This window comes from Pseudoliparis swirei, chromosome 21 (assembly GCF_029220125.1).
Source record: "Pseudoliparis swirei isolate HS2019 ecotype Mariana Trench chromosome 21, NWPU_hadal_v1, whole genome shotgun sequence".
NCBI classification, from domain to species: domain Eukaryota; kingdom Metazoa; phylum Chordata; class Actinopteri; order Perciformes; family Liparidae; genus Pseudoliparis; species Pseudoliparis swirei.
This window is the reverse complement of record NC_079408.1, coordinates 19104485-19124464: the sequence shown is the minus strand read 5'-3', so window position 1 is coordinate 19124464 and position 19980 is coordinate 19104485. Positions and strand designations below refer to the sequence as shown.

General features: G+C 51.0%; 3 protein-coding genes across 7 annotated transcripts; 1 reads left to right on the top strand and 2 right to left on the bottom strand.

The window, feature by feature from the left end:
- Window positions 1-537: 537 nt before the first annotated feature.
- tmem242 (transmembrane protein 242) lies at window positions 538-5374 on the bottom strand. The gene is made up of 4 exons (XM_056442685.1): window positions 5032-5374; window positions 4348-4448; window positions 1055-1186; window positions 538-851 (listed from the first exon to the last, which is right to left on the bottom strand). Exons 1-4 carry the CDS (start codon window positions 5111-5113, stop codon window positions 741-743), a joined length of 426 nt encoding a protein of 141 aa, XP_056298660.1. The 5' UTR covers window positions 5114-5374; the 3' UTR covers window positions 538-740.
- Window positions 5375-6768: 1394 nt separating this feature from the next.
- LOC130211720 (ribonucleoside-diphosphate reductase subunit M2) lies at window positions 6769-11395 on the top strand. Of its 5 annotated transcripts, none has more exons than XM_056442681.1 (11): window positions 6769-7209; window positions 7350-8006; window positions 8162-8230; window positions 8831-8962; window positions 9048-9164; window positions 9278-9411; window positions 9485-9579; window positions 9649-9782; window positions 9872-9976; window positions 10366-10479; window positions 10721-11395. In XM_056442681.1, exons 2-11 carry the CDS (start codon window positions 7917-7919, stop codon window positions 10871-10873), a joined length of 1143 nt encoding a protein of 380 aa, XP_056298656.1. In that variant the 5' UTR covers window positions 6769-7209; window positions 7350-7916; the 3' UTR covers window positions 10874-11395. The 5 variants fall into 5 exon arrangements, with proteins under 5 accessions (XP_056298656.1, XP_056298658.1, XP_056298657.1 ...); XM_056442683.1 differs by having other exon boundaries at window positions 6770-7209; window positions 7945-8006; XM_056442684.1 differs by lacking the exon at window positions 6769-7209 and having other exon boundaries at window positions 7218-7556; window positions 7945-8006.
- Window positions 11396-11583: 188 nt separating this feature from the next.
- Window positions 11584-15419, bottom strand: LOC130211642 (galectin-8-like). The gene is made up of 7 exons (XM_056442515.1): window positions 15264-15419; window positions 14995-15083; window positions 14724-14931; window positions 13421-13540; window positions 13278-13349; window positions 12792-12877; window positions 11584-11915 (listed from the first exon to the last, which is right to left on the bottom strand). Exons 1-7 carry the CDS (start codon window positions 15402-15404, stop codon window positions 11744-11746), a joined length of 888 nt encoding a protein of 295 aa, XP_056298490.1. The 5' UTR covers window positions 15405-15419; the 3' UTR covers window positions 11584-11743.
- Between the last annotated feature and the right edge of the window lie 4561 nt (window positions 15420-19980).

Sequence of the window (19980 nt, the reverse complement as noted above, 5' to 3'; positions counted from 1 at the left end):
TTGTAGTACTGTTACCCCACTAGAGAGCTTGTAGTACCATGTTACCCCACTAGAGAGCTTGTAGTACCATGTTACCCCACTAGAGAGCTTGTAGTACCATGTTACCACTAGAGAGCTTGTAGTACCATGTTACCACTAGAGAGCTTGTAGTACCATGTTACCCCACTAGAGAGCTTGTAGTACCATATTACCCCACTAGAGAGCTTGTACCATATTACCCCACTAGAGAGCTTGTAGTACCATATTACCCCACTAGAGAGCTTGTAGTACCATGTTACCCCACTAGAGAGCTTGTAGTACCATATTACCCCACTAGAGAGCTAGGAACGTGACAGAGCTTCAGCTCATTAACCTCCTCCTGGTCTCCATGGAGACACTACAGCTCATAACATGGGATGAGTGACAATTGGCTTATTTATTTTAAATCTTCATAGAAGTTCTATTGAGTTAGTGTGTAGTTCTAGTGTGTCTTGATGTTTTCTCGTTACTTAATTGTTATCAATTTATATTTTAAAGCCAACAGTCCAGTTTAGGAAGTCCGGATGAATATATTTATTATTATACATTTCGTATTGGGAACAGAACACCTTTAATGGAGTCCCCGCTTCTAAAACCACAGAAGAAGAACACGGTGACCACATGTTCCCGGTTCTGGTTCCAGGAGGACTGCTGGGAGTCAGACGGGTCCAGAGGATTCGGCCCCCAGCAGGAGGTCAGAGTCCTGGTCCTGAACCATGGGGTCACTTTGACTTGAAGACTGAGTCCCAGTCCAGAGGTTCTGATCCAGCAGCCTCGGGGGTCTTTGGGATTTTGGGGAAGAGCGACTGCATCTTGAGTCTGAACTCCGATAACTGAAAATGTAAACAAACAAACAATTTAAGCAAAGATTTTAAATCAGGTCTAAAAATGGAAAATAAAACAAAAATATTTTACATTTTTTATTCACGTGATCTTTTACATTTTTATTTTATAAAATTAGCATCAAAATATATATTTTTTATGTCTTTATTCCAAATATGTTATATTAATTTATTTTATTAATTAAGAGGTTTACGCTGTGAACTCCGAGAGCTCTCCACACGGAGAGGCTGAGCAGAGCCACGCCCCCCCAGGCCAGCAGGGAGCCCCAGCCCAGGGCCCGCAGGGCCACGGAGGCCCCGCCCTCCGGCGCCGACGCCGCCACGCCCTGCAGGGGGGAAACAGTGAACGCACCGTCAGGGGCCAGAGTCAGTGAACGCACCGTCATTGAACATAACATCAGAAAAAGGTGATGACAGCGTGGTGACAGTGTGGTGACAGTGAGGTGACAGTGTGGTGACAGTGTGGTGACAGTGAGGTGACAGTGTGGTGACAGTGTGGTGACAGTGAGGTGACAGTGAGGTGACAGTGTGGTGACAGTGAGGTGACAGTGAGGTGACAGTGAGGTGACAGTGAGGTGACAGTGAGGTGACAGTGAGGTGACAGTGTGGTGACAGTGAGGTGACAGCGTGGTGACAGTGAGGTGACAGTGAGGTGACAGTGAGGTGACAGTGTGGTGACAGTGAGGTGACAGTGAGGTGACAGTGTGGTGACAGGAGGTGACAGCGTGGTGACAGTGAGGTGACAGTGAGGTGACAGCGAGGTGACAGTGAGGTGACAGTGTGGTGACAGTGAGGTGACAGTGAGGTGACAGTGTGGTGACAGTGAGGTGACAGTGTGGTGACAGTGAGGTGACAGCGTGACAGTGAGGTGACAGTGAGGTGACAGGCAGCGAGGTGACAGTGAGGTGACAGTGTGGTGACAGTGAGGTGACAGTGAGGTGACAGTGTGGTGACAGTGAGGTGACAGTGAGGTGACAGTGTGGTGACAGTGAGGTGACAGCGTGGTGACAGTGAGGTGACAGTGAGGTGACAGTGAGGTGACAGTGTGGTGACAGTGAGGTGACAGCGTGGTGACAGTGAGGTGACAGTGAGGTGACAGTGTGGTGACAGTGAGGTGACAGTGTGGTGACAGTGAGGTGACAGTGAGGTGACAGTGGTGACAGTGTGGTGACAGTGAGGTGACAGTGAGGTGACAGCGAGGTGACAGTGAGGTGACAGTGTGGTGACAGTGAGGTGACAGTGTGGTGACAGCGTGGTGACAGTGTGGTGACAGTGAGGTGACAGCGAGGTGACAGCGTGGTGACAGCGAGGTGACAGTGAGGTGACAGTGAGGTGACAGCGGACAGCGTGATGACAGCGTGGTGACAGCGTGGTGACAGTGAGGTGACAGCGTGGTGACAGTGTGGTGACAGTGAGGTGACAGCGTGGTGACAGTGAGGTGACAGCGTGGTGACAGCGTGGTGACAGCGTGGTGACAGCGTGGTGACAGCGTGGTGACAGCGAGGTGACAGTGAGGTGACAGTGAGGTGACAGCGTGGTGACAGCGAGGTGACAGCGTGGTGACAGCGAGGTGACAGTGTGGTGACAGTGTGGTGACAGTGTGGTGACAGTGTGGTGACAGTGTGGTGACAGTGTGGTGACAGCGTGGTGACAGTGTGGTGACAGTGAGGTGACAGTGTGGTGACAGTGTGGTGACAGTGTGGTGACAGTGGTGACAGCGTGACAGCTGCAGGACAGCGTGGTGACAGCGCAGGTGACAGTGAGGTGACAGTGGTGACAGTGTGGTGACAGTGGTGACAGTGTGGTGACAGTGTGGTGACACAGTGGTGACAGGCGTGGTGACAGTGAGGTGACAGTGTGGTGACAGTGAGGTGACAGTGTGGTGACAGTGAGGTGACAGTGTGGTGACAGTGTGGTGACAGTGAGGTGACAGTGTGGTGACAGTGTGGTGACAGTGTGGTGACAGTGTGGTGACAGTGAGGTGACAGCGAGGTGACAGCGTGGTGACAGCGTGGTGACAGCGTGGTGACAGTGTGGTGACAGTGTGGTGACAGCGTGGTGACAGTGTGGTGACAGTGTGGTGACAGCGTGGTGACAGCGTGGTGACAGTGAGGTGACAGCGTGGTGACAGTGTGGTGACAGTGTGGTGACAGTGAGGTGACAGCGTGGTGACAGTGTGGTGACAGTGAGGTGACAGCGTGGTGACAGCGTGGTGACAGTGTGGTGACAGTGTGGTGACAGTGAGGTGACAGTGTGGTGACAGTGTGGTGACAGTGTGGTGACAGTGTGGTGACAGTGTGGTGACAGTGTGGTGACAGTGTGGTGACAGTGTGGTGACAGTGTGGTGACAGCGTGGTGACAGCGTGGTGACAGCGTGGTGACAGTGAGGTGACAGCGTGGTGACAGCGTGGTGACAGCGTGGTGACAGCGTGGTGACAGCGTGGTGACAGTGTGGTGACAGCGTGGTGACAGTGTGGTGACAGTGTGGTGACAGCGCAGACAGCGTGGTGACAGTGTGGTGACAGCGTGGTGACAGTGTGGTGACAGCGTGGTGACAGCGTGGTGACAGTGTGGTGACAGTGAGGTGACAGCGTGGTGACAGTGTGGTGACAGTGTGGTGACAGTGTGGTGACAGCGTGGTGACAGCGTGGTGACAGTGTGGTGACAGTGTGGTGACAGTGTGGTGACAGTGTGGTGACAGCGTGGTGACAGTGTGGTGACAGCGTGGTGACAGTGTGGTGACAGCGTGGTGACAGTGTGGTGACAGCGTGGTGACAGTGTGGTGACAGCGTGGTGACAGTGTGGTGACAGTGTGGTGACAGCGTGGTGACAGTGTGGTGACAGCGTGGTGACAGTGTGGTGACAGTGTGGTGACAGTGTGGTGACAGTGTGGTGACAGCGTGGTGACAGTGTGGTGACAGTGTGGTGACAGTGTGGTGACAGTGTGGTGACAGCGTGGTGACAGCGAGGTGACAGTGAGGTGACAGTGTGGTGACAGTGTGGTGACAGTGAGGTGACAGTGTGGTGACAGCGTGGTGACAGCGTGGTGACAGCGTGGTGACAGTGAGGTGACAGTGTGGTGACAGTGAGGTGACAGTGAGGTGACAGTGTGGTGACAGCGTGGTGACAGCGTGGTGACAGTGAGGTGACAGCGTGGTGACAGTGTGGTGACAGTGAGGTGACAGCGTGGTGACAGCGTGGTGACAGTGTGGTGACAGTGAGGTGACAGTGTGGTGACAGCGTGGTGACAGCGTGGTGACAGTGTGGTGACAGTGAGGTGACAGTGTGGTCACAGTGTGGTGACAGTGAGGTGACAGTGTGGTGACAGCGTGGTGACAGCGTGGTGACAGTGTGGTGACAGTGAGGTGACAGCGTGGTGACAGCGTGGTGACAGTGTGGTGACAGTGAGGTGACAGTGTGGTGACAGCGTGGTGACAGTGTGGTGACAGTGAGGTGACAGCGTGGTGACAGTGTGGTCACAGCCCACCTTGCTGAACCACGCCGGGTCATGTTTCTTGGCCAGCGCCAGCGAGGAGCCGAACCCCGCCACCAATCCCCCAGAAGCCACCGCGGTGAGGAAGGCGGCGCCTGCACACCGGAAGACATCAGCGTCACAAACTATTTATGTTGTCAAAATGAATCAGAACATCTGAGATCACTTTAAAGATCAACATATATTTATCTAAACACAGAATGATGATTATTGTTGAACGTGTTGCGCCGTTATGGGACATTAAAGCGTTAACATTGGAGCGACCCTGTAAAGTGGCGGCCAATCACGGTGCGAGGGGGCGTGTCTGTGATTGGCGGAGCAGAGTGGGGGCGGGGTTAGCCTGTCGGAAAACGGAAGTTAGGGGTGGTTGACGGGAACCGTTGTTGTTGACGGTGCGGAGGAGGAGGAGGAGGAGGAGGAGGAGGCCCGATGAAGGAACGGACGGGTTTAGAACGTCGTCCCGCTTCCGTGTCATCAGCGCCATGACGTCACACTAGTACCGTCTGCTTGTTGGATGATGACGCGTCATTACGTCATGTATCTCTGTGCAGGAAGAAGCCGGAACACTCACACGCTGCACGTGCTATTGATTTGAAACCTCCATATTCGTGTTGAGCGTCGAGCGCGTTGAGCGTTACGAGGAGAGGGACGCTCCGCTGAGCTGACATGCTCACGAACCTTTCAACATCCGCAGCTTCGCTTCTGCTTCGTGTTCCGCGGCTCCGGCGGTCGCGGCTCCGCGTCGGTCAGCGGCGGCCATGTTGGATTCAGTCCGTCCGCGGAAAGGGACCGACCAGAAACAAGCCAGCTAGGAACTTCATTTATTTTTTGTTTTTATTATTAAATATTTATTAGATTTACGAAACTTAGATTTTAGTATCGTTTGTTAATGTGTGTACAAAGTATACATGTGTTTTATTTTCACACTTTTAAAGTTTATTTTACGGACGAAACGAGAGGCGGAACACTGAAGCAAAGATCGTCTATTGTCTAAACCTCTGTTGACTCTAGAGGGAACATTTGAGGTCTCACGCTCTTTCATATAACTATCCAAGTTTGCAATATGATAAAATCAGATGATCTATAATATATTTTCTTTATGTCCTAATTGTATCTGATAATGAACTTGAATATTCAAATATATTTCAATAATTAGATTTGTATGGAGTAATATGACATGGAAATACTCAAGTAAAGTAACATTACCTTTAAATTAAATGCAGTATTTAAGTAAATACAAATAATTTAAAATCAGTCTTATTACTGGACAAAGCCAAAGATGAAAAAGTCATATAAGATATATTAAATATTAAGATATCCAAATAAAAAACGTGTTCCTCTCTTAAAAAAAGACAGTTGGGCTATGAGGGTAGGATTCTTTTTTAAAGATTGTTTTGCTTTCCTTAAAGGGTACCTGTTGTGATCTCGAATGTGTAGCCAGATCAAAAGATAATGTGTTTCTAAAGGTTATTCATGCACTGACGGTCCAGTATTCAATAACAATACGTAGTTTAGGCTGTTCAAAGTCCTCAACTCCGACATGCGACAGTGCACTGGAGCTTGAATATGTCGCGGGTGGTGTGACGTCACATCGTTGATAGATCGACAGCCAGCCACAGCGGATGTGTTCAGATACCAATATAAACAACGTCGAGCGCTCGCAAACAAATGCTGAGAGATTGATAATAATATAGAAAACGGGCGAAATATAGACGATGAAAGATTGTCAGATTCGGCAACTGGATACTTGTTTGAACCTTTAAAAGCAGACTATCCCCATTTAGTTGATTGTGACAGCGATGATAGCGATGATTCTGATGAAGTTGATGCCGGCGACCGCCGTCCAGATGTTTCACCGGCGGACCGTGCACGCAAGTCGGCGGACGTTTGGTGCAGTTAGGGAAATGTGCCACAAAAAACAGACAGAGTGCATTTGTTGTAAAGAGCACGAACTTATGTCCGATGATATCGTGTCATTAGACCTCATCTGCTTCACACAAAAGCGTGAGCTTGATAGCTACATCGCGCATAAGCCAGCGCTGGAGATGTCTTTCATTGATGCATTGTTCGCCGACATGTTCGGGTGCTCGTGATTTTCTTTGCTCCGTCCCGGCGCGCGCAAACCGGTGTCGGAGCTCCGCGCGCACGAGACGGCGGGCAGAGGACTGTCAACGCAACACGAGACAGAAATGACGTGCTGCTGTAATGTGGCGCTATAGAGAAAGTGACAGGGGGGCGGGACAATGTTTTTTAATGTCATGCGATCTACCAATACTACGCCGCGATCGACTGGCAGGTCGCCGCGATCGACGTATTGAGCACCCCTGATACAGATTGTGTAATTTTGAGGCCACCGATCTATCCCAAGAAGCAACGCGTAGAAGTGGCTCCGGATTGGCTGAATTTTCAACGACTCTACGTCATAGTGACCTTTGACATGAGTAAATAACTGGCAAGATGTCTGCGCCCTGAAGCGTTCACGGACTCGGAATGTTGACAAAGAAATGTAAAGCCTCGGGCTATGCGTGACTTGTTGACAATAGCGGCGGGGTAAATATGATTTATTTGATGCGCCTAATGGATGTAGCACGTTGTTGTTTTTGACTACAGGTACCCTTTAATTGAAATGTATTTATTGGCACAGTAACGAACAGGATCCACAAGGTGGCAGTAATGCAACAGATCGGCTTCCGGCTGCCGAAAAACACAAACGAAGAAGAGGAAGTCTTCTCGGCAGCCAATCAGCTGCTGCGTCGGAGCCGCTTTTCGGGAGGACACTCACCTTAAAACGTCTCATTTGAGATGGAAAGATGATATAAAACTTGTTTCAGAGCTCGAAAGCTGAAGGAATGGAAGGTACAACACGTCAGAGACACAAATACACATTTATTACCAGTGATATACCGAAATGAGGGAGAATATGTCAATGCCGAAGTGCATTTGACCTTTTGCGACTGTAACTGAACGTAAACCTTATTCTGCTCTCTTGACTTCAGACATGTAACCGAGCGTTGTGGGTTCGTGTGTGAGCTGCACCAACAACATGTGAATACACGTGAGATCACGTCGTCCACGGCTTCCCTCTTTTCTATGTTCCCTCAAGCCGTGACTTTTCCTCTCTACGGTAACCCCGAAGGGACATATCACCTCCAACCCAACGCAGGCGACAGTCGGTTCCAGGACGTTTAACGGGTTTAACAAAGGTCTCTGTCCAACTCTAGATAGTTATGTAAACGCTCATTGAAATAGTTTTGTAACGTCTCTTTCGGGCATTTCCGGAACCTCCGCACGAACAAAGCCGAGTGGCTTTCCCACAGCCGGTCGGGCGTCACGTGTGCGCGGCTTCGCCCCCTGATTGGCTCGGCCAGCAGCGTCACTTTAAAGCGCCGAGGCTCGCGCTGCGTTGCTATTGGCCGGCTGCGTTCTGGCGCCAGTATTTCAATAAGAGAGGCTCGCGGACAACAGAAGCCGCTTCAGTCCGCGCGCCTCCTCCTCGTGCCCGCTGCTCTTCGTCTGCTCCGGTTTTAAACTCTTCTTTAGTAACTTATCTTTTATTCTCCACGATGCTTTCTGCTCGCGCTCCTCTCTCAGCGAAGCACGAGCCGTCCCTCCGCGGGCAGATGGACAACATGGCGCTGGACAAGGAGAACACGGTGAGGACCGGAGAGCCACACGTTGAACCGAGAACACGTCCCGTGTTGAAGCCTCGACGGCCGGGCGAGCCTCCGTGGACATGTCCGGCCCTTCCTCCGGTAGCTCGTGGTGTCATGGCGTCGTGTGTGTAACGGTTCCTCTTCGTGTCTTTCAGCCGCCGAGTCTCAACACGAGCCGCATCTTGGCGTCTAAAACCGCGCGAAAGATCTTCGGCGACGTTCCGGTGAGTCCAGACCCCACGTGACCTCCAGGGTCTCCGCTGACGTCACGGACGCGTTGGTTCCCGGGTCATTGCATTGTGTTGCTGCTTTGGCGCCTAAAATGTCAGTTCTGGCGCCAAACGATCAGCTGTTCTTGTAAACAATCAATAGTTACAAAAATGAACAGGTGTGATTGTGTTTATCTTCAGGTAGAGCCAACAAATATGTTCCGATTATCAATAATTGGTGAGTTTAGTTGATCAGCAGTTCAGATTAGAAGCTTGATCAATAATCTAGTCAACATTATTTACTCTTCACTCATCAATGTGTTTAATCTTTATCAAACAACTGGGACACATTTAATATACTTATTGATGAATGACGATTGAAGCTGATTTAAAGCATAGTGTGTAGTGGCGGTGTGTAGTAGCGGTGTGTAGTAGCGGTGTGTAGTGACGGTGTGTAGTAGCGGTGTGTAGTGACGGTGTGTAGTAGCGGTGTGTAGTGACGGTGTGTAGTGACGGTGTGTAGTAGCGGTGTGTAGTAGCGGTGTGTAGTAGCAGTGTGTAGTGACGGTGTGTAGTAGCAGAGTGTAGTGACGGTGTGTAACTGTCTCTCTGAAGAAGACGAGCGGTGAGGAAGAGGAGCCGCTCCTGAAGAACAACCCTCAGCGCTTCGTCATCTTCCCCATCAAGTACCACGACATCTGGCAGATGTACAAGAAGGCCGAGGCCTCCTTCTGGACCGCAGAGGAGGTGAGGAGCCCTGTGGGGGGGGCTGGAGGAGGTGCATCCTGTAGGGGGCGGGGCCTCCAGGGCTAACAGCTTCCTGTCTGTCCAGGTGGATCTGTCCAAGGACCTGCAGCACTGGGAGTCTCTGAAGGACGAGGAGCGCTTCTTCATCTCTCACGTGTTGGCCTTCTTTGCTGCCAGCGACGGCATCGTCAACGAGAACCTGGTGATTATTGGTTATTGATTATACGAGTACGGGTGTACCGGGAGTCGGTCGCGGTGTTCGCCGATTCACGGAAAGCATTGCCGTCTTCTGATTGGCTCTCGTGTGACCGCCAGGTGGAGCGCTTCATACAGGAAGTGCAGGTGACGGAGGCCAGGTGTTTCTACGGGTTCCAGATCGCCATGGAGAACATCCACTCTGAGATGTACAGCCTCCTCATCAACACCTACATCAGGGAGCCCCAAGAGAGGTGAGCGGGTCCCGGCCCGAGACGCCGGTCCTGGACCCGGTCCGTGTCTGACGGTGCGTTCACTGACCCCCAGAGAATACCTGTTCAACGCCATCGAGACGCTGCCGTGTGTGAAGAAGAAGGCCGACTGGGCCATCCGCTGGATCGGAGACAAGGGCGCCAACTTCGGTAAGGCGTCTCTGCGGCGGGGCGGGCCCGGTGCCCATCGGGTACCGGGCCTGACACTGGTTCCCCCAGGAGAGCGCGTGGTGGCCTTCGCTGCCGTGGAGGGAATCTTCTTCTCTGGCTCCTTTGCCTCCATCTTCTGGCTGAAGAAGAGAGGCCTGATGCCCGGCCTGACCTTCTCCAACGAGCTCATCAGCCGAGACGAGGTACTGGTCCTGGTTCAGGGTCCCCTCTGGTCCTGGTTCAGGGTCCCCTCCGTGACGCTGGTCTCTGTGTGGTTCTGGTCTTGTTTCAGGGTCTCCACTGTGACTTTGCGTGCCTGATGTTCAAACATCTGGTGAACAAGCCTTCGGCGGAGAAAGTCACCAAGATCATCCAGAACGCCGTGGCCATCGAGCAGGTGGGTTCCACGAGCTGGTCTCACTGGTCCCTGGTCTCACTGGTCCCACTGGTCCCTGGTCTCACTGGTCCCACTGGTCCCTGGTCTCACTAGTCCCTGGTCTCACTGGTCCCTGGTCTCACTGGTCCCTGGTCTCACTAGTCCCTGGTCTCACTGGTCCCACTGGTCCCTGGTCTCACTAGTCCCTGGTCTCACTGGTCTCACTAGTCCCTGGTCTCACTGGTCCCTGGTCTCACTGGTCTCACTGGTCCCTGGTCTCACTAGTCCCTGGTCTCACTGGTCCCTGGTCTCACTGGTCCCTGGTCTCACTAGTCCCTGGTCTCACTAGTCCCTGGTCTCTCTAGTCCCTGGTCTGGTCTTACTGGTCTCACTAGTCTCCCTGCCCTCAGGAGTTCCTGACGGAGGCTCTGCCGGTGAAGCTGATCGGGATGAACGGTGATCTGATGAAGCGGTACATCGAGTTCGTGGCCGACCGGCTGCTGCTGGAGCTGGGCTTGGCCAAGGTAAGCTCCTCCCACCGGGACCCGGCAGCCAATGAGAGTCTCCGTGGTGATGAGACGCGCAGGGGTACGGACCTCGGCCGATGATGGGGGCCGAGTGGCGCCGGCGCTCCCGTCGGAGGACGAGTGGTTCGCCGTTGGGGCGCCGGCGCCACGATACAGACGCCGGTCTGAACGGACCCGCCCGGACCGCCCAAGCACGCCACCCGTGGTCTGGGCTGACCCGGTTCTGTGTGTTCTGCAGGTCTACCGGGCCGAGAACCCCTTTGACTTCATGGAGAACATCTCTCTGGAGGGGAAGACCAACTTCTTCGAGAAGCGCGTGGGAGAGTACCAGAGGATGGGCGTGATGTCGGGAGCCTCGGACAACACCTTCAGGCTGGACGCCGACTTCTGAGGGCGGGGGCACTCAATGCACTCTAAACTCAACCCAGTGGTGCCGTTGCATGCTGGGTCGGCTCTCAAAGACATTTGTAAATAATCGATCGTTTCTGATTAAAATGTATTTATTGGTACTTTTAGGTCGTGTCAAATATGTATATACCGGTTTTTATTTGGTTTTGTAATAAAGTTCTTGTTAGGTTTTAGAGCATGTGTTTTCAATTTGTATTAAAGAATGTAAGCCCTATGAATTATTAGAAGATTAATAATTACAATCATATTATTGCTGTGTTTATTCTATACCGGTCGCCCTGAGAGCAAAAGGTTCCAGGGTCACATTGGGTTGATGAGCAGACAGGAACAAGGGTTTGTTTCATGTTTTGCCATATACCCACCGACGCCTCACACAGGAAGAGACCCCATCTGTGTTGTGTAAATGACTTGCTTCAATAAAAGGACTGTCGGGGGGGAACTGAGCCAGTGTTTTGGGTGAGTGAAGGCACAGCTCAGCTCTCTCCTTGGACAAGTAAAACTACGAGCTCCAGTCATCTGGTCATTGGAGTTGGGCTGATAATTCAACTAGCGGGGCTTTATCTTTCAGGTGAAAACCCCACAGTTCTATAAACATCTCCTGGTAGTTTTTATTTCAGCACGATGATGACATGTGAATAAAGTAACTTCATGAACACAGGTTCTAACCATGAGAATAATCAAAGGGGGTCCACCTGTAGACCATGTGCTGTGTTCAGGGACACAGAACTTTATTTTATCAAAAAGTCCAACTGGAACTTTAAAGAGGATCCCGAATTAAGTCTAGACCCTGATTGGGTCTAGACCCTCAAGGGGGTTCTGGTTGGGTCAACACCCTGAAGGGGTCCTGGTTGGGTCAGAGGACCTGGAGGTCCAGCAGCCTGACATCTCCCTGGACCTCCAGCTGGCCGATGCGGTTCAGGTCCTGGACCCGGTGCCTGTAGTCCAGCTGGTGGAGGCCGTTGACGGAGACCCTGAACCGCTGGGCCTCACACAGGATGATCATCTGCAGGGAATCAAACCGGCAACCACCGTTCACTCAAACCAACAACTATATGTATAAATATTACTAATATATAAAACCAATAACTATGTATAAATATATATACAACTAATATATTAAAATATATAGCCAATAACTATGTATAAATATAACTAATAAATATATCAATGAATAACATGTATATTCATTCATATTTTTATATATAAAAATAAATACATATACAAATAATAAATGTAGATATATTTTAATGAATATATTATAACTATTTATTGACATATATATTCTAATATTTATATATAAATCCATGGTTTTGGTGTAGTGATGTTGTTGTGAGAGTAGTGATGTTGTTGTTGTGGGAGTAGTGATGTTGTTGTTGTGAGAGTAGTGATGTTGTTGTTGTGGGAGTAGTGATGTTGTTGTTGTGGGAGTAGTGATGTTGTTGTTGTGAGAGTAGTGATGTTGTTGTTGTGGGAGTAGTGATGTTGTTGTTGTGAGAGTAGTGATGTTGTTGTTGTGAGAGTAGTGATGTTGTTGTTGTGGGAGTAGTGATGTTGTTGTTGTGGGAGTAGTGATGTTGTTGTTGTGAGAGTAGTGATGTTGTTGTTGTGATAGTGATGTTGTTGTTGTGGGCCCACACTCCAGAGTGATGTTGTTGTTGTGAGAGTCAGACAGTGATGTTGTTGTGTGAGTAGTGATGTTGTTGTTGTGACAGTGATGTTGTTGTTGTGGGACACTGATGTTGTTGTTGTGGAGTAGTGATGTTGTTGAAACATGTTGAAGTAGTTAATTAAGATGAACACACAGGCAGACAGGCAGTTGTTGTGAGAGTAGTGATGTTGTTGTTGGAGTAGTGATGTTGTCCCCTGTTGGAGTAGCTGATGTTGCTCTCAGGCCTCAGTACTGCCTCTGAAGGGAATCCTCTGGAGGAACAACAGAGATCAGCTGGAGGAGGCGGAGCTTCATCTCGAACCAATCAGACGTCCTCCTCTGGTCAGTGAATGCAACACAACGTACAACTATAAATATAATGAATACAACCCTCACCAAGTCAGCCGGAGAGGCGATGATCATCTGAAACAACAACAACAACAACATGAAACAACAGACGGATGTGTTCTCCTCTGCTGCTGACATCACTCAGGAGTTTGTTCACGTGACAAAAGAGATATTGTCTTATTTTAAGGGTATTCAAATATATAGAAAATATTATATATTATTATATAAGATTAAATATATATATTAAATATTATATTATCTATATATAATATTATATAAATATATATGATATTAAATATTTTATATAGATATATATTAGATTTATAATCAACAGAAATTAAAGTAAACAATTCCTCACATTAAACGAATAAATTGTATATTGGCTCGTTACCGTCTGAGGGACTTCCTGGTTCATCTTTGGAGCTTCCTGATTGGTCAGACTTGCCGTAGGAGAAACGTCGCTCTAAACAACAACAACAACAACAAGTCACTTCTCCTGGTCTCAGGGAGACGGACCAGCTCCATGAGGCTCACCCGGCTCGGCAGGACCGCCGCCACCTGGACCCGGACCGCCCCGGAGACGCAGAGCGTGTCCACGCGGCGCAGGGCCACGCGCTGGGGGAAGACCACCAGGTGGGCCCCGTTCAGGGCCACCTGCAGGGGACAGGGTCTACAGGGTACTGGTCTACAGGGTACTGGTCTACAGGGTACTGGTCTACTGGTCTACAGGTCTACAGGGTACTGGTCTACAGGTCTACAGGGTACTGGTCTACAGGGTACTGGTCTACAGGTCTACAGGGTACTGGTCTACAGGGTACTGGTCTACAGGGTACTGGTCTACAGGTCTACAGGGTACTGGTCTACAGGTCTACAGGGTACAGGTCTACAGGGTACTGGTCTACAGGTCTACAGGGGACTGGTCTACAGGTCTACAGGGTACTGGTCTACAGGTCTACAGGGTACTGGTCTACAGGTCTACAGGGTACTGGTCTACAGGAGACTGGTCTACAGGAGACTGGTCTACAGGGGACTGGTCTACAGGATACTGGTCTACAGGGGACTGGTCTACAGGATACTGGTCTACAGGGTACTGGTCTACAGGGTACTGGTCTACAGGGGACTGGTCTACAGGGGACTGGTCTACAGGGGACTGGTCTACAGGATACTGGTCTACAGGATACTGGTCTACAGGGGACTGGTCTACAGGGTACTGGTCTACAGGGTACTGGTCTACAGGTCTACAGGGTACTGGTCTACAGGGTACTGGTCTACAGGGTACTGGTCTACAGGGTACTGGTCTACAGGATACTGGTCTACAGGGGACTGGTCTACAGGGTACTGGTCTACAGGGGACAGGATACTGGTCTACAGGGTACTGGTCTACAGGGTACTGGTCTACAGGGGACAGGATACTGGTCTACAGGGGACTGGTCTACAGGGGACAGGATACTGGTCTACAGGGTACTGGTCTACAGGGGACAGGATACTGGTCTACAGGGTACTGGTCTACAGGGGACAGGATACTGGTCTACAGGGTACTGGTCTACAGGGTACTGGTCTACAGGTCTACAGGGTACTGGTCTACAGGGTACTGGTCTACAGGGTACAGGTCTACAGGGTACTGGTCTACAGGTCTACAGGGTACTGGTCTACAGGGTACTGGTCTACAGGGGACAGGATACTGGTCTACAGGGGACTGGTCTACAGGGGACAGGATACTGGTCTACAGGGTACAGGATACTGGTCTACAGGGTACTGGTCTACAGGGGACAGGATACTGGTCTACAGGGTACTGGTCTACAGGGGACAGGATACTGGTGTCTAGTGGGTCTCTCACCTTGAACGAGTCCTTCAGGACCAGGATTACGAGCTCGAAGGGCTCCCCGGCCCTGAAGGGGTTCTGGTCCAGGACCTGCTCCCGGCCCCAGTGGCCCCCCTGCAGCGCGTTGAGGACCACACACGGGGTCCTGAACCTCGGGTTGAAGTGCAGCGCCACGTCGGCCCTCGGCTCCACGCTGCTGCCGCAGGTGAGGTCCACCTGGAACCTGTGTGGGGGGGGGGACCCGTCTCTGGCTCAGTTCGCGATGATGTCATCAACACCTCCTCACCTGTCGGCATCAGACAGAACCGAGCCCTGGACCAGAACCATCTCCCCCGGCAGCAGACCCCCCAGGATGGTCCCAGCAAAGGGGATCGCCTGGTGGGGGGGGGGTGGGGGGGTAAATACAGGATCCTTAACCGCATTACGTCACGCAGTATAACCGACGGAGCGGAAGTGAGCGGTCTGAAGCTCCTGACTGATATAAGTGTTCTACATTATCGCCTGACGTCACTTCCGGCCGTGAGGCCCGTCGGCACCGGGCCCCGCGCCTCTTACCGGGCTGCGGAACGTCTGCCTCGGCTTCGGAGCCGCCATCTCGGAGCAGGAGCTGCGGCGGAAGAGCTCTTTGGACCCGTTTACTTCCGCATATGACGTCATACAGACGTTCCGGATGCAGATCCGAGCTCGGAACTGCATCCGGTTTAGCTCACGTGAGGAGAGAGGAGACTCAGGCCACATTTACACATAGCCGGGTATTTACAGAAGCGAATATATCTGCCCCTCCGTTTTCAAAAATAACGTCGTACACACAAGGTCGTTTTCAAAAAAGTTTCTGTTTATATGAACCCGCATAAATACGCCCCCGGGCGCCATCATAACTATGCCAAGCCTGTAGTCGGCAGTGTAACGAGAAGGATAAAGACATGCAAGCCAAATTCTCAAAACCAACAACAACTACGAAAAACACGACCAACTTCCTTTTCCTTTAGAGAGTAAATATGGCGCGAGGTTCATTTGTATGGACAGACAGCGAAGTGGAGCTGCAGCTTCGATTCGCCTTAGATTATAAGGCAAATAAATGTGGATTGGGAATCATGCCAAACTAAATATAGGGATATGTTGCCATTGTTCTTCGAACAGTACCCGTCCGAGACCTCCGAGGAGTATCCTCATCTCAAGGAGGAAATAACTCGGGCGCACCTAAGCAAACTAACTGTAAACACAGGACGCTCACATGACGTGAAGCATTTTTAGTCGCATACTGTGACGTTTGACAACCTAAAACTCCGTTTGACCTAGTTCACACGCAAACACAAAAACTGAGTTTTCAGAAATCTCCACTTTGGCCGGAGTTTTTAGAAATGATCGTTTTCCGTGATAAAACCTCAGTTTGTGTGTAAACGAAAGGCCAAAACGCATGAAAATATATGCGTTTTCCCATCGTGTAAACGGGGTCTAAGCGTCACGTCGCGGCAGCTCCGCGGAGATTGTGCGCTCTTTTAGTTTTTGTGTTTATTTTTAATATTTTCTTTGCCACAAACACATCGGCACTAACAACATACGACCGCAGCACACTTTTGGACATAAACTTTTGCGCAAAACAAGGGTTTTTGTCCACTTTTTCCATCGATCCAGCGTGGCCGGCAGAGATCGTATGAGCGAACCACAACAACAGCAGTGGAGTCGCTACTACGGGGAGACGACGAAAACATCGAGGGAAACGGAGCGAATTCGAACAGACTGAGAGTTCAAGCCCACCGTCCACCTTTGCCCAGCATCCTTCTTGCTAACGCCCAGTCTCTGGAAAATAAGATGGATGATTTTAGGGCAAGGATCAGATTCCAACGGGACATGCGGATTGTAACATCTTTTGTCTGACGGAAACTTGGCTGACCCGCTGGTGCCGGATCGAGTCATATGCCCAACCGAGTCCTTCTCTGTTTTCCGTGCAGACAGAACGGAAGAGTCTGGTAAATCTAAGGGTGGAGGGTCTGCTTCATGATGAACAACATGTGGTGTGACCCCAAGAACATTAAGACTCTTTCTCGCTCCTGCTCGCCAACCTGGAACATCTGACGATCTCATGCCGCCATTCTACCTTCCCCGGGAGTTCAGCTCGGTCATCACCACAGCCGTCACATTCCACCACAAGCGGACACCGACGTAGCACTATCGGACCTACATGATGTGTTATGTCGGCATCAGAACAAGTATCCCGACGGCTGTGGTGGTGGCTGGGGACTTTAACAAGGCAAACCTAAAAAGTCATGCGAACTTTCACCAGCACATTACGTGTGCTACCAGAGGAAAGAACGTTGGACCACTGCTATACGCCATTCAAGAGAGGCTACAAGGCTGTCTCTCCTCCGTTAGGGAAATCAGACCATGCCGCCATTTTTCTGCTTCCGGAGTATAAACAAAGGATCGCGGGAAGCGGTAGTGACGAGGAACGTAATGCGGTGGTCTGACCAATCAGAGGCTGAGCTACAGGACGCCTGAGTATTGTCGACTGGGACATGATCCAATCCAGTTCCAGTGACGCCAGCGAGTTTATGGAAGTAGCAATGAGCCTCATAGCAACGCTTAACGGACACCATCGCCCCACGGTAAAAGTTAGGGTCTTTCCTAATCAAAAGCCGTGGGTTGATAGATCCATCCGTGAAGCTGTGAACGCCTGCATTGCTGCCTATAACTCCGGTCTTGTATCCGCAACATGGACGGTACAAGGCAGCGGTCTATGGACTGAGGAGGGCGGTGAAGAACGCCAAAAGGAGGTACCGAGACAGAGTGGAATCACAGATGGAGCAGCGCGACACCAGGCGCCTATGGCAGGGGCTACGGACTATCACAAACTACCAGAGCAGACCCCGCGCAATGGTGAGTGCCGACGCATCCCTAGCGGACGACCTGAACTCATTTTATGCACGGTTTGAGGCTAGCAACAACAGCGCTTAGCTCGCCGCTAACAACAACACCGTTAGCGAGCCGAGGTGAGTTCTACCGCTGGGGATGAACACACACTCTCTGTGACCGAGCACAGTGTGAGGAGGGCTCTGTTGAGGGTGAACACCAGGAAAGCTGCAGGTCCAGATGGCATATCTGGGCGAGTACTGAAGACCTGTGCTAACCAGCTAGCTCCAGTGTTCGCCACAATATTCAACCTCTCCCTGGCTGAGTCCGTGGTCCCCGCCTGCTTCAAGAGATCCACTATTGTCCCTGTGCCCAAGAATGCTTCTCCAGCATGTATGAATGACTACCGACCGTGGCCCTCACCTCGGTGGTCATGAAATGCTTTGAGAGGCTGATAAAGGACTACATCTGCGCCTTCCTCCTTCCTCCATGGACCCGCTGCAGTTTGCTTATCGCCCAAACAGATCCACAGATGATGCTGTCTCCCAGGTACTGCACACCACACTCTCTCATCTGGACAGTCAGAAGGGGCTATGTGAGACTGCTGTTCATTGATTATAGTTCAGCTTTCAACACCATAGTCCCTCCAGACTGGCCGGCAAGCTGATTGAGCTGGGACTGAACACCCCTGTGCTTGGATCCTGGACTTCCTGACCGCCAGGCCACAGGTGGTCAGGGTGGGCAGACACACCTCCAAATCCCTCACCCTGAACACAGGATCCCCCAGGGTTGCGTCCTCAGCCCCTACTGTACTCCTGTACACACATGACTGTGTGGCCAGGTTCAGCTCCAACACCATCATCAAGTTTATGGATGACAGTGGTGGTGGGCCTGATCTCGACAACGGCAGAAGGCCTACCTGGAGGAAGTTGCTGATCTGTCACTCTGGTGCCAGGACAACAGCCTCATCATGAATGTCACCAAAACTAAGGAGCTGATTGTGGACTTTAGGAAGGTACAACAACAGAGGACGTGACTCACCACTGGGGATTAACGGGACTACTGTGGAGAGGGTGAGCGGTATAAATACCTGGGAGTCCACATCACCGAGGATCTGACATGGTCAACAAACACAGACACTCTGGTGAGAAAGGCAAGGCAGCGCCTACCACCTCAGGCAGTTGAGGAAATTTCAAGCTCCCCAGAGCATCCTTCAGTCCTTCTACTCTGCAGCTGTAGAGACCGCCCTGTCAGGCCGCATCACAGCCTGGTGTGGCAACTGCTTCGCTCAGGACAGCGAGACTCTGCAGAGAGTAGTGTCGGCTGAACGCACTATTGGAACTACACTCCCCACCCTGCAGGACTTGTACACCAGGAGGTGCAGAACCAGAGCCGGCAGGATCATGAAGGATCCTCACCACCCCAACAACAGACTGTTTCAGCTGCTGCGGTCAGGCAGGCGCCTCCGTAGTCACGCTGCAAGAACAGAGAGACTGAGACGGAGTTTCTTTCCTCAGGCCATCAGGATTGTGAACTCCGACCTCACCAGGACCCCCACATAGACCCACACAACTGCCCCTCTTAGGCACACACACACACACACTGTAAATATTGTGTTGTTTTTTATTTGTAAATAGTGTGTACTTGTTGCCCTTGCCACTTTCATTTCACTGCACACCCTGTGTGTGTATGTGACAAATAAAACATCTTGAATCTTGATCTTGAACGTGACTTGCTTTACCGAAAGCTGGTCAGCGGATGAAGGGGCGTGTCCAAACTCATGAACATCGAGGGGGCGTGTCCTACCACAGCGAATGAACAGAGGGAGCGTGAACATTGAGCCTCATCATGTTGAGGCCGTTAAAGACCTGTGATTAATTCCTCTAATGTTTCAGAAGTCGAGTCACTTTGTGTGAAGCTCATGAATAATAAACATGTTTATTTCAAATATTAAACACAAGTTGAACAATTAAAAGCTTCTGAAAGTATTTATTACATTACAACTGTACAAAACAAAAAATAGTCATCCATGTAATTACAAAAATAGATGTATATAGCACATTTGATATACGAATACATTAAAAACTAGCAGGTCTGAGATCAGCTCTCGGCCCCCCGTGGCCCCGCCCTCAGAAGTCGGCGTCCAGCCTGAAGGTGTTGTCCGAGGCTCCCGACATCACGCCCATCCTCTGGTACTCTCCCACGCGCTTCTCGAAGAAGTTGGTCTTCCTCCAGAGAGATGTTCATGAAGGGGGTTCTCGGCCCAGACCTGCAGAACACACAGAACCGGTCAGCCCAGACCACGGGTGGCGTGCTTGGCGTCCGGGCGGGTCCGTTCAGACCGGCGCCTGTATCGGCGCCGCGCCCAACGGGCGAACCACCTGTCCTCCGGGGAGCGCTCGGCGCCACTGCCCCATCATCG